This window comes from Muscardinus avellanarius (genome assembly GCF_963383645.1).
Source record: "Muscardinus avellanarius genome assembly, chromosome: 4".
In the NCBI taxonomy this organism is placed as follows: Eukaryota; Metazoa; Chordata; class Mammalia; order Rodentia; family Gliridae; genus Muscardinus; species Muscardinus avellanarius.
Window position 1 is genome coordinate 145,554,232 of NC_137789.1, and position 13,354 is coordinate 145,567,585.

Genomic DNA, 13,354 nt, shown 5'->3' on the forward strand with positions numbered 1-13,354 from the left:
GAGGTTTGGGGGGTGATGCCTGTATCATCTGGGCTCTGGTGAAGGCCTCAGGGTGACGGAGCGCAAACCAGAGGGAGAGATCAGATTGCAAGACAGGAAGTCTGAGCAGCCAGGCAGTGCCCGGGCTGGTTCTTTTATAATAATCCTCTTGAAAGAACAAAATCTGGGTCCCACAAGAAGTACCTTAATTCCTTCCAATGGCAACATCCCCAGCAAGACTTGACAGCCTCCCACAGGTACCTGACTCTTAAAAGTCTTGCCACCTAGGGTCCTGGCGTGGTGATGCATACCTATAATCCCAGTACTTGGGAGGCCAAGACAAGAGAAACACAAGTTCAAGGCCAGCCTCATCAACTTAGCAAGACCCTGTTTCAAAATGAAAAGTAAAAAAGGCTGGGAGTGTGTAGCTCAGAGGTAGAATGGCCCTGGGTTCTACCCCCAGTACCATAAACAAACAAAGAAAACTCTTAAGGTTTCCATGCTGGGGACCAACTTTTCAACATGTGAACCCTCAGGGGCAAACCACTTCCAAACCAGAGCAGTGGGATCATAGATTACAACATTTAACGAGACTTTAGGCTTGTTAACAGTAGGATTGGTGATATCCCTCCAATAATTGCTTTGAGCAGCCCGGACCTAAATAGGGGAGAGATAAGAAAATAATGCCAGGCAAGCCCTGTCCGGCAAGCACAGCAGAACTAGGACTGGCCTGGGCGTTTTTTGTGTGCTCTGAGGACAAAAGGACCAGGGATCAAACCCAAGGGGTAGCTTGACCAAAATGACTGCCACAAGGCCAGGCACCCTCCACAAGACCCCACTCTGGGCCCTTTGGACGTTTCCAGCCATTAAGCCCCAGCTCTAGGAATAAGGGCTCAACTGAAGGTTTAGCCTTGCAGATGGGAGAGTCCAGGCCGCCATGATGCCTTAGGTTGTCAGCGGGCAGGCCTCAGACTCCGTCCCGTGATAGAACCTGCTGATACGTAAGGAGTGCGAGGCTCCGTCACCTGCCTCTCCCCGCCCCCGGTTCCTTTCCAGATCTCAGCGCAGGAGTGGCACAGGGCGGGACCTGTCACTTTTGAGCCCCTGACTCCTGGCCCAGGCCTGAGGACTGAGACCCCCCACACACACAAGGTTTTCATTGAATGAAAGAAACGTAACCTCTGGAATTCTCAGCAGTCATGGTGGATATCCAAACGTTTGGTTTTCACAGAGCCATTTGGCTTGGGGGAAGAGAGCTTCCTTTTATTTTTTTAAAACAATTTATAATGATATAATTGACTATAAAAGCTGTGCATATTTAATGTATACATCTCTTTTAGGGATAAGTGTGTAAACCTGTGCCATCAACATTCTATTGTCTCCTAATAGTTCCTCTTTATTGTTATTTTGCATGAGTGTGGGGGTAAGAACACTTAACACAGGAACTAACCTTTTGGGATGTTTTGGGAGTGGGGGGTACTGGAGACTGAACACAGGGGCATTCAATCTCTAAGCTACAACCCAGTCCTTTATTTCAAAACAAGGTCTTGCTAAGTTGCCGAGGGTCTCACTGGGTTGCTGAGGCTGGCCTTGAACCTGCAATCCTCCATTCTCTGACTCCTGAGTACAGGGATTACAGGCAAGTGACAACATGCCCAGCCCATTTAGGAATTTTTAAGTACACAACACAGCATTGTTAGGCCGAGACTCAGTGCCCGTGTAGTAGATCTCTGAGAGTTTCTTTATCTGGTGTTACTGGAATTTCGTACCCTCTGACTATCACTTCTCCGGTTTTCCCTCATTCCAGCCCCTGGCAACCACCACTCCCTCTCTATTTGGCTAAGTTTGACTCTTAGATTACAAATACAAGTGAGGTCATATAGTACTTGTCTTTCTGTGCCTGCCGTATTTCACTTAACATGATGCCCTCCGAGACCATCTATTTTGTCACAAATGGTAGGATTTCCTTATTTTTTCAACCTGAGTAATATTCCATTTTATATACCACATTGTCTTCATTTGCCTTCCAATGGATGTTTATGTTTTACTTCCAAATCTTTACATATCTCAGCTGTTGTGAGTAAGGACTCTGGATTTCCTTTTGAGATGCTGATTTCAGTTCCTTTGGATGGCTATCGGATGTGGGGTTGCTGTATCATACGGTAGCTGTAGTTTCAGGGGCAACCGTTTGCATTCCCACCGGCTCTGTACTGAGATTCCCTGTTTCCACCTTATCCCCAACATGTGTTATCTTTTATTTTTTAATTATAGCCATCCTACCAGGTACAATGTACTAGCGTGTGCTTCTCATTTGCATTTCCCTGGTTATCAATGACATCAAGCAAGTTGCCATTTCATTTTGTTGAATTTTTTTCGTTTTGCTGGGCCTCCTTTGAGGATGGTGATGGGGTAACATGAAACTGATCCTCTTACTCTCTCCAGTGTACCAGTGTATCCACAGAATAGATAGATAGATAGACAGATAGACAGACAGACAGACAGACAGACAGACAGATAGATAGATAGATAGATATTTTTTGGTCGGCCAGGTGCTGGAACCTCAGAAGTCTACCACGCTCCCACCAAGCTGTTCTCACCTGTTCTCGCCTGTGGGCAGCTGCCCGCTCATTGCCTCTGTGGAAGGATGAAGGCCAGGACCTCCTACACTCCACGCCCACTTACCTCCTTTCTAAAGTTCTCACATCATCATATCTTCATACATCCTAGATCCAGCCTTTCAGATGAAGTTTAGCAAATGGGTCAAGGCTGAACATTACCGCGTGTTGAAATCAGTGTCTTTTTCTAGTGGATTTTGTCAAACTTTGACTTGTCCATCTTGAAAACCCTCAAGTGAACGCTTTGCTAACAATCCACTTTGAAAGGTCACTAAGTCCATTCGAAGGAGATGAGATGAAAACTGTGTTTCTTGCCTGCTTGGGCTTGGGGCTTGGGTAGATCTGCTCCGTGGTTCGGGCTATCTCTATTTTTCAGAAACACCTTGGGTTCTAATTTGAAAAATCTGCACATGTTGGTGGCAGCAGTGGGGGGCTCGCAGTGTGCGGATGGGACAGGCTGGCCCTGGACTCCTCATGGTCACTGCAAAGACACAGCCCCGGGCTCTCCCTTTTCCCCATGGGTCAGCTGGAAGGTGGCACGGGGTGATACGCAGAGGTCTCAGCCACTAAGTCATCACCTTGGACTTCCGTCTCTGAGCTGAATTCCTCTTCTTCACCTCCAAATGCCTTTGGTCACTGAGCTCCGGAGCACGCGGTGTTCCATCAAATAGACACTCTTTTATCTTCTATCAAAGTATCCCCAAGTGAGCCAGGTCAGGGAAGCTGCTCAGGGGTGGACACCAGTAGAGATTGGAACCTGGAAAGGTTTCCTTTTGTGGCTCAAAGCAGATCCTGATCTCTTCATGAGGAATGACACAGAACTGGATTCACAAGAAACCTAATACTGGTCCTAATATTGGCACAAGTTGAACCATTTGTGTCGCCTTCCTGAATTCTTGTCCCCTGGGGCATTTGTTTCTTTCAGCTTTCCACTCAACTAATAGTGATTTAATAAGCACCTTCTGTGTGCCAGATGCCTCAGCCACAATGAACTTAAATTGCCTCAAGGGAGCCAGGCTATTAGCGGAGAGCAAATAAACAAGGCAGATACAAGGGCTGTCCAGGGACTAAACATGGGCAATAGCTTGGGCCATAATCATTCAATTCTGCTTGTAGAGAAAAGACAGCCATAGGTAAGACCTCAGTGAACGGGCCCAGCTGTGTTCCACTAGAACTCCGTGCATAAAAACAGGTGGTGGGCCAGCGTGTCCACTCCCAAGCGAGATCAGGAAGAGCTTCAACTCCAAGGAAATGGGTGAAGATCTGAACTCTAAGATAGTGGGGATCTCTTGATGGTTCTTGAGGCAAAAAATAATTGGATGGAAGTCTGTTTTGGTAGAACCATCTGAAACAGGAGAGGTTGCTGCTGGTTTCTGAGCCAGGAATCTAGTGGGAGCTCCTGGCTGTTAGAAACCTTTCCAAACCTTCCGTAGTTTATTACACACACTGAACATTCAACAAAGTTGTGGATGCTGGCTTAGAAGCGCCCTGCAGGCAGGGCTTCAATTTCTTTATTATCAGCTGCCCAGTCTCTGGATTGCTGCCTGGAGTATGTGGTTAGCACTCGTGTGTGTGTGTGTGTGTGTGTGTGTGTGTGTGTGTGTGTGTGTTACTGGGGATTGAACCCAGAAAAGTTCTACCTCCAAGCTATATCCTCAGCCCTATTTTACTTTATGCTTTAAAACAGAGTCTCACTAAGTTACTAAGAGTCTCACGACGTTTCCAAGGCTGTCCTTGAACCTTCCATCCTGTCTCAGCCTCCCAAGTCCTGGGATTACAGGTGTACACCTCCACCCCTGGCTGGCATGCCTGTATTGGATTGTGTTGATGGTGTAGTGACTTCAGAACTTCAGACTGCTCACCTCTGGGCCTAATTAAAAGTGGTGTCATCTCGTGAATGGCCTTTTAAGATATCAACAGGCCAGTGGCGCTGCAGAACACAAATTTCCTGTTTTGATTTTTCTCCATGCAGATGGCAGATGAGGAGGACCATGCTGAGGAGCAGGGTTCTGGGGATTCTGCAGAAACGGACGTGGTGGATGCTAAGCCAGACCGGACCTCATTCTCCCTGTCCTTTCGGTACGTTTCCTTTCTTGGCTGAGTTAATCCGGAGCCCTGGGCCACTTCACTCAGCCCCCCTCAGCCATCTCCACCCGTCCATGGGGAGGGGACGCCCAGGAAGGGAGGTTCGTACTGTGCACTGGAGGTCAGCATGGAATCCTGCTGGCTGGAGGTGGCTGGCCCAGGCATGGGGCAGCCAAGCTGTAGGCGTCCCCCGCTCAGCAACCATGCGTCTGGGGGCAGCTCAGTCCAGTGTCTGGGGGGCAGCTCCCAAGAACACGGGTGATTTTTAGGCACACTCAGAGCAGGGCCTGGGCTGCTGTTGCCAATTGGGAATTGGCCAAAAAGTAGAACCTGGGAGCCAAGTTGCAGGAGGTAGGGGTGACTCGACCTGTTGTTGCAGCGGTGATACTTTCTGGCCACGTTCCCACCTTTCCTTTCCTTGAGTTCATTTTTAAAATTCAACATGTTTTTAAGCTGGGCATGGTGGCACATGCCTGTAATCCCTGTACCTGGGAGGCTGAGACAGGAGGATCACAGGTTCCAGGCCAGCCTCAACAATGTAGTGAGATTTTTTTTTAAAAAAATAAAATAGGGCTGGGGGATGTGACTTTGAGGTAGAAAGTCCCTGAGTACCACACACAAACACCAAAAAAGAAAATCTCAATTTTACATTTAATAGTAGTGATAACTTCCTTAATTAAACTCTTGTGTGCCATCTTGGTATTATTGCATCTGGCCCACATAATCCCAGGAGACAGTACTGTTGTTATCACCACTTAATAGTGGGGAAGCTGAGGCACCAGGCAGTTGAATAGCTTGCTTCCTTGATAACAGCCAGGCAGTGGTGCAGATGTAAGCACCACGTCTTACATTTCAAAGCAAGGCTGCAGGGACGTGGCGAGACTCCGCACCCTTCCCTTAACACTGACCACAGATGAACGGCAGGTGGAGCTTCTGGACCAGAAGAGGAGCCACTTGTGGGTCAGAAGCATCAGATGTCTTTGCAATAGTCCCACCTCCTCCCCTGGTTCATGGTTTCACTTGCAGTCATTTCAGTTACCTGTGGTCAACCACGGGGTGAAAATATTACATGGAAAATTTCAGAATCGAATAGTTTCTAGGTTTTAAGTTGCTCCCCATTTTGAGTATCAAGATAAAGTCTTGCGCCATCCTGCTCTGTCCCACACAGGATGTGAATCATCCTTCCGCCCAGCATCTATGCACACGACTGGCCAGGAGTTACGTAGTCACCTGTCCCAGCGCCAAAGAGCTTGCGTTCAGGTGTGCGAAGCCATTAAGGTTTTCCCCTAAAAGAATATTTCTGACTCAGCTGACTGTCCTTCACCCAGAGTCAACAAGGTTTGGGGTCATGGAAGGTTCAAAGTAAAAGGTCTGAGAGAAGATCAGGTGGTGATGTTCAAAGTAAAAGGTCTGGGAGAAGATCAGATGGTGATGGCACGAGGGTACTGATTAACCTACCTGTAATGTAGGCGCTTTGGATTGGTCTTTATTGTATTCCGGTGGTGATAGCACGAGGATATTGATTGACCTGTAACTGTATAAATACCTCTAAAAAAATAAACCCATTGTCAGCCAGTAGGTTGGTCCAAGAGAGTCACTTTAAAGTGACACACTTCTACCCAGAAGTAGGCATCGGCCAGTAGGTCGACCAGTAGAGAATATTGACCCAGGAGCGGTAGTCGGCCCAATAGATAAGATTGACCCAGGAGTAGTCATCGACCAGTAGAGATACTGACCCAGGATCAGGGGTCAGCCAGTAGAGATAGTAGGCTGGTGCCCCCCCCCCATGTTAGAATTAGAATTAAAAACTTCTTGGAATCAAATTCTTAAGAGTTGAATTCTTCATCCTCACGCCTCTCTTCGGAACCCGTACTTTTGCCATCTGGCTCTGGCATTCAGGTCACCCTTAGCGTATTTAATCATGGTCCATGCACAAGGGTAGTGATGCTGTGGACTCTTCTGTGCCAAAGGGAAGCTGTCAGATACACTCTTTAAGAGGAAGAGGGAAAGTTCTCAACTTAATGAAGAAAGCAAACAATCCTAGGCTGAGGTTGCTAATATCCGTGGTAAAAACAAATCTTCTCTCCATGAAACTGTAAAAAATAAAGGGGGGAATTCTTGCTAAGTATACGGTTGCACCCCAGATTTGGCTGCAGTACATGAAAAGAGCTTTGTTAAGATGGAAAAGACATGAGATGAGGGTTTGGTACTGTCTGTGGTTTTAAGTGTCACGAGCAATCCTGGAATATATGATCTGCAGATAAAAGAGGGAAATCAGGGGATAAAGGTGTGGTTAGGAAGTATTCCCAGGCTCTGGAGGAGGAGGGGGTGATGGGAAGAGGCATCCCGGCGCCCTGCAACCACCAGAAGGTTGCACTCAAGACAGGACCTGTGAAAGCAGGAAGGATTCAATGGACTCGATTTCCATCTTTGTCATTTAGGGTCAGAAATATCCATTAAGTGCCTAAAGAATACGGCTCCAGCTCCTGGGAAATTTCAAAATCTAGGAGGTGATCAGGTGCAGACGAGCCCCCTCCCATTGAAGCTCCTCAGAGCAGCGGCCTTCAGATGTTTAAAATAATACTGTAAAACTGTAATGCAGTTCCCTTCTATACTTTAAAGTGACATATGATTTTTTTGTTAAGACAGTGGCAAAGGTGTAATAATATTTCACCTTTTCAACTCTTTGAATACTTGGGTTACGTCAGTTGCCTTAAGTGAAAGAAAAATGGAAATTGCTGACTAGTCATTTCAAAAGTCTTTGCAAAGTCTGTGGTATAGTTTTTAGAAATTATGAAAAAGAATGGTGCCTTGTCAACATTGACATTTGAAAACCAGGTCTTTAAATGTATCCAGTGGAATCTAAATCTCCAGTGATTTTATAACCAGCTTTATCCATTAAAAATATTGATGAACTCAACTGGGCATGGTGGCATACTCCTGTAATCCCAGGACTTGGGAGGCTGAGACTGGAGAATCACAGCTTGGAGAACAGCTTCAGCAACATGGTGAAATTCTCAGCAACCTAGGGAGACCCTGTTTCCAGACATAACATAAAAAGCCTGGGGATATAGCTTGAAGGTATAAAATGCCCCTAAGTTCAATCGCCAGTAACACACACACACACACACACACACACACACACACACACACACACGTATGTATATATGTGTGTGTTCATGTGTGCACAAGCTCTTCTTAACATCTATAGCTTTTATGTTGTTTGGCCCCCGCACACTTATTTTTTTAAATTCTTTTTCCCCTACATTTTATTATGATGTTGCAGATTGCTTGAAGTCTTCCAGTGCTCTGTCATATTTTAACATACTCATTATGCAAATGTGTGTCTCTTTGCATCTTAAGACATTTTTCCAGGTATCACGTGTGTTAAAAGAAATCTCTCCTTTGACTAAGTTGCTATTTCAGCTGCTATTAATGTGCAGTCAATCTAAACAAATAGATATTAGTAAATCATTATTATTATTAAGTGATTGCTTATAAAAATAATTGCTAAATAAAAACAACAATGAAATTGCAACTTATAATGGAATGGGTGGAGTTATAAAAATCAGTTTGCAAATAAACAGGACTAATTGCTGGAAAAGGAAAAAGTTTAACATTGCTTGCGTTTCTTTTTTTTCTTTTTCTTTTTTGTGGTATGTGGTACTGGGATTTGAACCCAGAGGCATTTTACCTTCAGGCTACACCCCGAGCATCATTCATTCATTTATTCATTCATTCATAGGCTCTCTCTCTCTCTCTCCCTCTCTCTCTCCCTCTCTCTCTCTCTCTCTCTCAGCTGGTTTCGCACTTGCTGGCTGAGTCTTGCTAAGTTGCTAAAGTTAATCTCAAACCTGTGATCCTCCTTTTGCAGCCTCCCAAGTACTGGAAGTGCAGGCATGCACCACCACACCAGGCTGTTTTTCATTTTTAGAGATATAAACAATCTAAAATCATGAATAAATTGATGGAATGGTAGGAATTTTATTATAATAATATCAGTTAATTCTTTGAATTTCTTCTAAATTCTGTGCCAAAAATGACAACTTGATTAGGTCCTTTATGTTAAAAGTAAGGAATTTGAAATTATCTGACTGACAAAGGAATTGTTATTCAATCTTTAGAGGGTTTTGTAAAAAAAAAAAATTTTCAGTTACCAAAATTCAATTGTTTATTAAACTCAGTCCCCTTTTCCTTAGAGGCAAACCTTTTTAACTCAAAATATTCCAAAGAACGATAATTAAAATTAGCATTAGTGAGCGTTTTGGTTACGACCTCGGGGCTGCTAATGTCATTTGTTCATTTACTGGAGTATCTAGTTGGCAAATCAGTTACCCCACTGGGCTTGCTTTCTGTTAGTAAGGATCTGGTGCCATTTTTCAGTTGAGTAAATATGTCATCAGGCATCCCAGCTTATCTAGTTTCTGAATTCTGCTTCTTGGATGGCTGCGTGGATGGAAGCTGAGGGAGGAAGCAGAGGAGGCAGGGCTGGGAACAAAGCCCAGGCCCGTGTGCACCTCCTGGCGCCAGCATTTGCTTCACTCCGCCAGACTCCAGCTCCATGGTGATGACATCTTGGGGCATCATGAGGGGTGAAAGAGGTGAGGCCATGAACCAAGTGCTGTCATCGCTCTCACTCTGTTCTGGTTTGTAGAGAGAGATTTTTAGAATATGTTTTTCAAAATGTAATTGAATTTGCAACAGCTCAAAGTGGGGTCCCAAATACCCCCTTTTCTAGGACTGTGTACTTCACCCTTCTCAGACTCCTGGATTACAGGAAGCCCACCACAACACAGTACCCGATTCCAGGAGACCCATACATGTGGTCTTTTATCGTCCCTTTGTTAGATGGCTGGAGGTTTTGGAGAGCATGGAGGTGGGTTTCAAGTGATCAGAAAGACTGCCCTTTAGTAGAGGTGGGGAATAGAAATGAGATGGTATCTGAGACCAGTCTTAGGGAAAAACACAAAGGGAAGTTAAGAATCTGTTCATTTATTCCCATAAAGCTGTCAAATGTCTTCCCTCGCCCCCAGAAAGTCTTTATCCTTTTTAAAGACTTTGCTCTAAACCTTATTATTTTTCAAGAACAGATGTGGCTTGTGCTGGGGTTTTGCACCCACTTTCAGACCTTTAGGAAGGTGAATAAGCTCACACATTCCGGCCCACTGTGCCTTTCTGTAGCACAGCTGATGTTGACATTGCATTTCATATACTCAAAATAAACAACTAGCTGGGCGTGGTGGGTGGCACACGCTCGTAATCCCAGTACTTAGGAAGCCGAGACAGGAGGATCACAGGTTCGAAGCCAGACTCAGCTACTTAGTGAGCCTCTCAGCAACTTAGTGAGACCCTATTTCCAAATAAAATATAAGTCTGGGGTGTAGCCTGGCGGTACAAGTTCCCTGGGTTCCATCCCCAGTATCACAAAATATAAATAAATAAACAACTAAGTCTCCTTGCAAAATATTTATATGCCATTTTCTAAAATGCTTGTTTGGGCCGGCCGTGGTGGCGCACGCTTGTAATCCCCTCGCTTGAGAGGTGGAGACAGGACGTTCGGGCAGGTTCAAAGCCAGCCTCACTGGCTTAAGAGACCCTGTTTCCAAATAAAAATATAAAAAATAGGTGTCTGGGAGTGTAGCCCGGAAATAGAAGGGTTTCCAGGAACCCCAGTACCACCAAAAATAAAAGATAAAATGCTTGTTTGGGTTGCCTAAGTATAAGACATGGCTGTTGAATTATTAAACAACATTGAGCCACCATCAATGGCAATTTAATGTTTTGTTTTTTCTAGTTGTGAAAGGTGAGTGTTCTCTCTACCTTCTTTAGGTGTCTCTGTCCATGTATTAAATGATACACCGGCCTCCTACCAGGAAGAAGTCAATTTGAATAAAATTCACTTAGCATTTGTGACATATCTTGAAACTTTAGATTTTTTTCCTTCTGTTTTCTCAGCTCACTAAGATGTAAAGTTATTTTTTTTAAGCTAGTAAAAGATCACTATCTTTAAAATTAGCCACTTCGGATGCCATTTTTGGTCAGTGACTCATGTCTTCATTCATTCATGAAATATTTATGGAGCGACAGAGAGCATTAATTCCCTCGCACCACATCCCACGGTTGGTCAGCGACTGAGCCAGGATTTGAACCTACCTCCTCCACCTGCCTCTCAAACCCGTGTTCAGCCTCAGCTCCGTGTTGCAGCCTTTATGTCCCAGGTTCGGTGTTAACCCTGGGGCTGCAGCCGGGAGCAGAGTTGATGCTGCTGGCATCCAGTACTTGCGCTTTGGGTGGGGACAGCAGTCCTGGGGCAGGACATTGAGGTGGTTTGGAATTGATCGTCAGGACAGTGGATGTCATGAAAGGGTTTAAGCAATCGAGTGATTTGATCAGTTACACCGGTGTTACACTTTGAATCTGGAATGTCCCAAAGCCTCAGGTGTCAGAGGCTTGGTCCCCAGCAGGTGGTGCCTTGGGGGTGGTGATGGATGCTTGAGGAGATAGATGGGCACTGTTTGGAAGAAGTGGGTCCCTGGGGTGTGCCTGTTAGGGGCACATGTTGTTTCTCCATCTCTGCTTCCGGAGGTCAGCAGATGTGCTCTTCCATGCCCTTCCCACCTTGATGCTCTGCCTAGAGGCAGCCGGCCAACCTGGACAGAAACCATGAGCTGAGGTAGAGCCTGCTCCTCTAAGGTGATTTTGTCGGGTATCTTGTCACAACAATGTAACACTAACAACCTTTTAAAGAAAACTGCAAGAACCTCCAGCCACAGTGGCAGATAGATGGGAGGGGCTCTCAGGAAGGGTTAAATGAGAAGACAGGTTAAATGGAGTAGAGCAGGCAAGGCAGCCAGACTGCAGAGATGCCCGGCAGTTGGAGGCAGCAGACCTTGAGACCAAGTGGTAGGAGAGTCTGAAGGAGAGAGAAATGAAGGAAGCATCCCCAGCCCACAGACAGCTACACATCTGTGACATACATAGTATAGAAAGCAAAGCAGAAAGTGAGTGTCCAGTGTCACACCTGGCCCCTGAGCACCCTTAATTTAACCTCTGTTCCCAAGGATTCCTATGGGGATTGTTGTCGGAAGTGGCTGTTTCTTTCAGATCTGAGAGCTGCACTGGTCTCCCCATCCCCAGATCCTCTCCGTGGCTTTAGGGACACCATGTACCCCATCATCAGAGCTGCAGGCCCAGCAGCTGCAGGTCCAGTTTGGATGCTCCTTGCAGCCAATGGCAGGCAGCTTCATCCCACCCCACCCCATCCCATCTCAGTCTCTGGTCTAAAGGGCTCAGAATCCCTGTCAGATACAGCAATGGAGGAAGATTTAGGAAACCTGTCTCTAACTGAGGACTAGAATGCCTACCTGGTCTCCCCTGGAGGCCTCAGGAATCCTGGAAAATGGGAAGAAACCCCAAAAGTCTAGGTGGGACTCTCTGGCCCTGGGAAGTTCTGAGCCTTCAGACTGTCTTGTGTTTTTTCCTCATGGCCGCTAGGTGGCAGCATTGTTGCATTTCCATTTCATGGGCCCTGACTAGTCTAGGCTGTGCTTTATTTTCCTTACAAATTATGTATATTAAGATGTTTTTCTAATTCTGTGGTTATCTAACAAAATTTAGAAAACACCACAGGAAAGCACAAAGGGAAAACATTACCCAAGATAGTCTAAAATTAGTATGTAGATTTTTTAAATTATTTAGAGGAAGACAGTATGGGCAGAGTCTGCATGCATTGTGTCTAGCACAGGGCTTGGTGTCGTCAGCGCCCTTAAGCAGAGGCCTCTCTTGACATACAGGTAACTCTCAAGCACCGAGCGGAGGTCACCTGCCATCCGTGTGAGACATGTAGTCCCTGCCGTGGTTGTAAAGCCAGGTTTTCATTGAATGCCTGGGCATCATGGCAGAATAACTTCACTGATCACTTCCTTGTAGGATACAGCCTAGGAGCTGGGAGGCAGGGGAAGGCAAGATGAGGAAAGTCCAGGCCAGGAGTTGGAACTTGATTTGTCAGAGAAACAGCAGTGGTGGTGCCAGGGGACAGTCTGCACGGGGCCTAAGGGCCAGGGCACCAACGGGCTCTGCAGGGGATGTGTGTGGAAGACGCCACACCGGGGAGTTTGGTCTCCATGGCACTAGCCGCTGCCAGCCATTGTGGGTACAAGCCCACAGCAGCCCGCCCTGCAGCCTGAAAGGTGTTGCGTCTTGGGAGGCCAGAGTTCAAAAAAAGAGCAGAGTAGCAGGTCCCACACAGTGTGACACATTCCCGCCCCACGGGGCCTGTGCCCTGCTAAAGGGTTTGTTGCTCCTTCCGCTCTCCACGGAAGAGGGCAGAGAGAAGGCTTCTTCTCAAAACTCGATCGACTTCCTGTGCTCGAGGCACGGGCTCAGGTCACATGGGCGCTCTCCTTGGCTTCATCTTTGTTTTCGGCCTTCATGGTCCCTGGAGAGTGTTTAATAAATGCCACTTGGCTATAATTCTTTCTCCCGCCTGCAACTCGGGCTTCTCTACCAGTGTGTGTTATATGTAAACAGGTCCCTATAAAAAAACTGTGTTACTGCCAGGCACGGTGGTGCGTGCTTGTAATCCCAGTACTTAGGAAGCTGAGTATGAGGCAACTTAAGGAGATCCTGTTTCAAGTAAAAAGGGCTGGGGGTGTAGCTCAGAGGTAGGATGTTCC

At 46.2% G+C, this 13,354-nt stretch overlaps 1 protein-coding gene across 1 annotated transcript in view; it reads left to right on the forward strand.

Annotated features, from left to right (window-relative positions):
- Positions 1-4,566: 4,566 nt before the first annotated feature.
- The window catches only part of CASP7 (caspase 7), a gene marked incomplete at both ends in the record, with an annotated part of 29,973 nt that continues 21,185 nt past the window's right edge, over positions 4,567-13,354 (forward strand). The window contains one exon of the mRNA XM_080694698.1: positions 4,567-4,673. Coding sequence (XP_080550824.1) covers positions 4,567-4,673 — 107 coding nt within the window. The remainder of the gene's footprint in view (positions 4,674-13,354) is intronic.